The sequence below is a fragment of the Herpailurus yagouaroundi genome, unplaced genomic scaffold (genome assembly GCF_014898765.1).
Source record: "Herpailurus yagouaroundi ecotype Mexico unplaced genomic scaffold, PumYag 248, whole genome shotgun sequence".
Classification (NCBI taxonomy): Eukaryota; Metazoa; Chordata; class Mammalia; order Carnivora; family Felidae; genus Herpailurus; species Herpailurus yagouaroundi.
Window position 1 is genome coordinate 5,569,266 of NW_024412465.1, and position 5,301 is coordinate 5,574,566.

The 5,301-nt window shown below is 61.4% G+C and overlaps 1 protein-coding gene across 1 annotated transcript in view; it reads right to left on the bottom strand.

Annotated features, from left to right (window-relative positions):
* Positions 1–3,404, bottom strand: part of ASMT (acetylserotonin O-methyltransferase) — a 9,169-nt gene extending 5,765 nt beyond the window's left edge. Inside the window, exon 1 of the mRNA XM_040460151.1 lies at positions 2,708–3,404. Within this exon, the coding sequence (XP_040316085.1) occupies positions 2,708–3,079 (372 nt within the window). The 5' untranslated portion in view covers positions 3,080–3,404. The remainder of the gene's footprint in view (positions 1–2,707) is intronic.
* Between the last annotated feature and the right edge of the window lie 1,897 nt (positions 3,405–5,301).

A 5,301-nucleotide genomic window follows, 5' to 3' on the forward strand; every position in this document is an offset into this window, starting at 1 on the left:
TTGTCTTAACTGTCCGTGTACTAATATTGTGTTAACTCTCCCTGTACCAAGGTTGTGTTAACTGTCCCTGTACTAAGGTTGTGTTAACTCTCCCTGTACTAATATTGTGTTAACTCTCCCTATACTAAGGTTGTGTTAACTCTCCCTGTACTAATATTGTGTTAACTCTCCCTATACTAAGGTTGTGTTAACTTTCCGTGTACTAAGGTTGTCTTAACTCTCCCTGTAGTAAGATTGTGTTAACTCTCCCTGTACTAAGGTTGCCTTAACTGTCCCTGTACTAGTGTTGTGTTAACTCTCCCTATACTCAGGTTGTGTTAACTCTCCCTGTACTAAGGTTGTCTTAACACTCCCTGTACTAAGGTGTTTGTGTTAACTCTCCCTGTATGAAGTTTGTGGGAACGCATCCTATGTGGCTTGGATTAGTTCTTCTTCCATTAAGCTTCCCTCTGGCTGCGTCCAGCTTTACTCCATCCACACGGTATTAGCTCCTCTTTGGTGAAAGGTGTATTGACTGATATTCTGATAATGCGGCACTAACTGCTATTAGGACTGTATTAGATCGTGTACTGAGCCTGTGTGAACTAGCGTTAATTTAGGTTTTACTACGTCATTTGGTCGAGGTCGTGTTGAGTGTTGTTCTTTCAGGGTCATAGGAAGTATCGCTCCGTCAAGGTCTCTCGAGGTCGTGTTACGTATGATCGCATCCCGGCCGCGTTCAGGGTCCCTCCACCGGGTCGTGTGGGGGACAGACGTCGGTCCCCAGACTTGGGACGCGCCCGCCACCCCTGGCGGCCGGGACGCATTTCACGAGGACCACGAGTCACACGTTCCAGCCCCAGGAAACCAGCCCCTCATCGTGGCTGTTTTCCGGCAGGATGCTCCTTTTCACTACCTCCGAGGCTCGTCCGTAACCCTTGGGGGCCGGAGACCGAATCCGGGGGGCCCTCGAGCTCGCTCGGGGTGCAGGGGACGGGACTTCCGCTTCAACTTGGGGGGACTTGCAGCCGAGCCCAGCAGGCGCGTCAGGCTTGCAGCACGTGGAACGACGACCGCGTCACGATCCCCGCGAGTCTGTGACCCGGGAGGGCCACGAACACATCCCCGTGCGTCAGGACCCCCGCCGCAGGGCCCTCCAAGTCACGCACACGGCACCCCTGGCTTGGACCCCACTGGGTGCACACACGCCTGCGCAGTCGTGCGCCCCCCCCGACCCTGCATCCTCGGCCATGTGTCTGCGAAACCCCTGGGCCAAGCGCGTCGTCTCAGGACAGGCGCCCACATGGGGGGACGGCTTTCCTGCCTCTGCACCCACACCCCCCTGCACGCGCACGTGCTCAGCGCCCGGACCCCAGAGGTTTGCCAGCAAAGCCTGTGGGCGCCCTGCCAGAGACCCCTCCCCTCGGCCAAGGTCCTCCGGGCACAGGCTTGAGGCCGCTGGGGCTTGGAAATACAGCACCCGAGGGGCCCCTGGGGCGCTCAGTCGGTTGAGCGGCCCACTTGGGCTCAGCTCATGATCTCACGGTTCGCGGGTTCGCGCCTCGCGAGGGGGCTGTGTGCTGACAGCTCGGAGCCTGGAGCTGCTTGGGATTCGGTGTCTCCCTCTGTCTGCCTGTCGCCTGCTCATTCTCTCTCTCTCTCTCTCTCTCTCTCAAAAATAAATAAACATTAAACAAGTTTAGGGGCCAAAAAAAGAAATTTTTTTTAGGGGCGCCTGGGGGGCTCAGTCATTTCAGCATCCAACTTCGGCTCAGGTCATGATCTCGCGGTTCACGAGTTCAACCCCTGCATCAGGCTCTGTGCTGACAGCTCGGAGCCCGGAGCTGCTTGGGATTCGGTGTCTCCCTCTCTCTCTGCCCCTCCCCCACCTGCGCGCGCGCGCTCTCTCGGTCTCTGCCTCAAGAAGAAACATTAAAGTAAATAATAAATAAATAAATAAATAAATAAATCAGTAAATAAATCAAACACAAAAAAACAAATCAGGAAAACACAAAACCCAAGTGTAGCCGGCCTCTACTCTCCTACGGAAGGAAAATGCACGCAGCACAAGGCTCAGGCCTCCCCGTCTTAAATGGAACGACTCAGGGGCGACCGGTACGTTCGCGGTGCTGTCCTATCCCACGCAACCCACCTCTGTCCGGGGCCGGAACATTCTCCCCCACCCCCGGGAAGGGCAGCCCGTCCTTCTGACCGGTCGCTGCCCGGCCCCCGCCCCAGGGCCTGGCAAAGCGCAACCAGTTTCCCGTTTCTACGCATGTGCTCCTTTGGATGTTTCGCAGAAATGCCACCATTTCCGCGAAGGGGGGGGGGGGTGTCTGTGTCTCCTGATCTCCCACGGGATCGTCCGAGCTCAGCCCCCAGCGGGGATGAGAGTGACGCGCGCTGCGCTGTGCACGGACCCCCGCACTCGCGTGTTCCAGCCGCGTCCCCAGCGTCCCGAGCGTCTTAACGGGGAGCCCTCTATGACCCCATCACAGCCTATCTCAACTATTTCATCACCGCCCTTCAGGGAAGGCTCCCAGGCGCCCCGCCGGCCTCGCCTGTGTCCAGACACCCGCCGGTACCTCCGCGACCTCGCCGCCTCCCCCCAGGAAGTCCCCCTTCCCATCCCATCAAGCTCTCAGTCCCCGCTGCCCACGCGCAGCTCCCGCCCCCCCCCCGGGGAGCCAAGCAGGCAGCTGGAATGTTCTCCGCACCCCATTCCTACCTGGGACACCATGAAGCCATTCGTGTACTCGGTCAGGAGCCGGAAGCCCTGTTCCTGCGGGGAGCTCATTTTGGGCCTCCGTCCAACCCGGGCCCCCGGCCGTCCCAGCTGTGCGGAGTGTGGGTCAGTCAGCACGCTGGGGGCGGCCAGCCGCTCCCTGCCCTGCGGGAGGCCCAGGGGGAGCCCGGGCGGATCACCGCAGAAAATCCCATTAGCCTTATTAAGGGGACGACCAGGCTTCAGGGTGCTCGCGGCACTCGTGCTCAGTCCTTCTATCCCTGCTGTGCACACAGCCCTAAACCAGCCTGCACCTCTCACCTCCCTCCCCCACACCACCAGCTGTGGAACTGACCCGAAACCAGGATGCTGCATAATCAGCAGCCTTGATGACGCATGTTATGCACTGACGAGGCTCCACTGTCCTTTCCCCGGGGACGCAAGAGCTCTACTCAACCTTCTACGGCCGCCTGGACAAATGACCCCAAGCTCATCAGCCTAAAACCAAAGAAGCTGTCCTTCCCCAGCTCTGCACACAAGAAGTCAGATCCAGGCAGGGCAGAATCACTGAGATCCAGGCGGGGCAGGACCCCTGGGATCCAGGCAGTGGAGGACCCCTGGGATCCAGGCAGGGCAGGGCCACTGAGATCCAAGAGGGACAGGGCCGCTGAGATCCAGGCAGGGCAGGGCCACTGAGATCCAGGCAGGGCAGGGCCGCTGAGATCCAGGCAGGGCAGGGCCCCTGAGATCCAGGAAGGGCAGGACCACTGAGATCCAGGCAGGGCAGGACCACTGCGACCCAGGAGGGGCAGGACCACTGAGATCCAGGCAGGGCAGGGCTGCTGAGATCCAGGGGGGTAGGACCACTGAGATCGAGGAGGGGCAGGGCCACTGAGATCCAGGCAGGGCAGGGCCCCTGAGATCCAGAAGGGGCAGGACCCCTGAGATCCAGGCAGAACAGGACCACTGAGGGGCAGGACCACTGAGATCCAGGTAAGGCAGGACCGCTGAGACTCAGGTAGGGAAGGACTGTTGAGATCCAAGCAAGTAGGACCACTGAGATCCAGGAGGGCCAGGAGCACTGAGATCCAGGCAAGGCAGGGCTGCTGAGATCCAGGCAGGGCAGGGCCGCTGAGATCCAGGCAGGGCAGGGCCACTGAGATCCAGGAAGGGCAGGGTCGCTGAGATCCAAGCAGGGCTGTGCTCCCTCCTGAGGCTCCAGAGGAGGCTCCTTCCTGCCTCTTCCAGCTTCTGGGGCTCCAGGCGCCCCTGGGCTCGTGGCCGCGTCCCTCCCGTCTCTGCCTCCGGCGTCACGGGCCTTCTCCTCTGCGTGTGTGTCCCTCTTCTGTCTCTTACAAGGACACCTGCCGTCGGATTCAGGGCGCCCCTCATGCAGGATGAGCCCACCTCAGATCCTTCACTTGCTCACATCTGCAAACGCCCTGTTTCCAAACGAGCCCCCGTCCTGCGATTCCAGATGTTAGGGCGTATCTTCCGGGGAGCGGGGCACCATCTAACGCACCGTGGACAGGGGGTGGGCTCAGCTCCTTTAAGACCCCGTGCGACGCCATGACCTCTGTCGCTGCGCACAGCCAGCCAAAGGCTGCAGACCGGTCTGTGGTTTTGGACCCGGAAAGGTTTTCCATCCCACGTGTTTGTGCAGCTGAACACGCGAACACGTCACCAGGTCGTCACTAACAAGAGGCAGAGACTTCAGCGGGGGCTGTGGGTCCCAGGTTCCTCTGGCGCGTGCGCACGTGGCTCCATTCCCCTGCGCCTCCTTCCGGCGGCGGCACGAGGGCGCAGACAACGGCGGGCGGAGGGCACACGTGGGAAGCGCGCTCGAGCAGGGCCGGTGCCCGCGGCCGCCCGCCTCCGGGAGCGTCAGGCCAGACCCCCCACCCCCGGGCCCCCTTCCCCCCCCACCCGCCTCCGCCGGCTCCCCTTCCCCCTGCCCGCTCTGTGGGTCCCGGAGCCCCCGCGCTGCCCGCGGCCACGCTTGGCTGCGGTGAACCCCCCCGGTGGTTTGGGGAAGGAACAATATCCGGGCGCCCGGGGGCCCCCGGGGGGGGGGGGGGGGGCCTGGTGTGCAGACAGGTCTGTGCGTCCCGGGTCCGTCCCCGCAGCACAGGCCGGGCCCCAGCACCGCAGGGTGACACGGGGAGGGCGCTTCCAAGGCGGGGGGGGGGGGGGGGCCCGCGGGGCCGGGCTGCGGGGGTCCCTCCCGCTCTCTCCCTCTCCCCCTCCCGCCCTTGGGAGCTGGGTCCTCCTGGGACAAGTGAACGCTGGGGCAGGACGGGCCCCGGTGCCCAGCACTGCGGTCGGTCGTCAGCACCTACCAGGCGGGCGGGCGGGAGGCGGGGTCCAGGCTGCGCGCAAGAAGGTTGTGCGCAAAGTTCACGTGAGCAAGGTCGGGGGCAGGGAATGTGCACCCGGCTGAGGGCCGAGGAACAGAGAGGGCGCAGACACACAGCAGCCGGACCACAGTTCGTGTAGCTGCACCCACCGTGGTAGTGCTAGTTTGTTTTAATTATTTTATTTCATTTTATTTTATTTTATTTTATTTTATTTTATTTTATTTTATTTTGTTTTGTTTC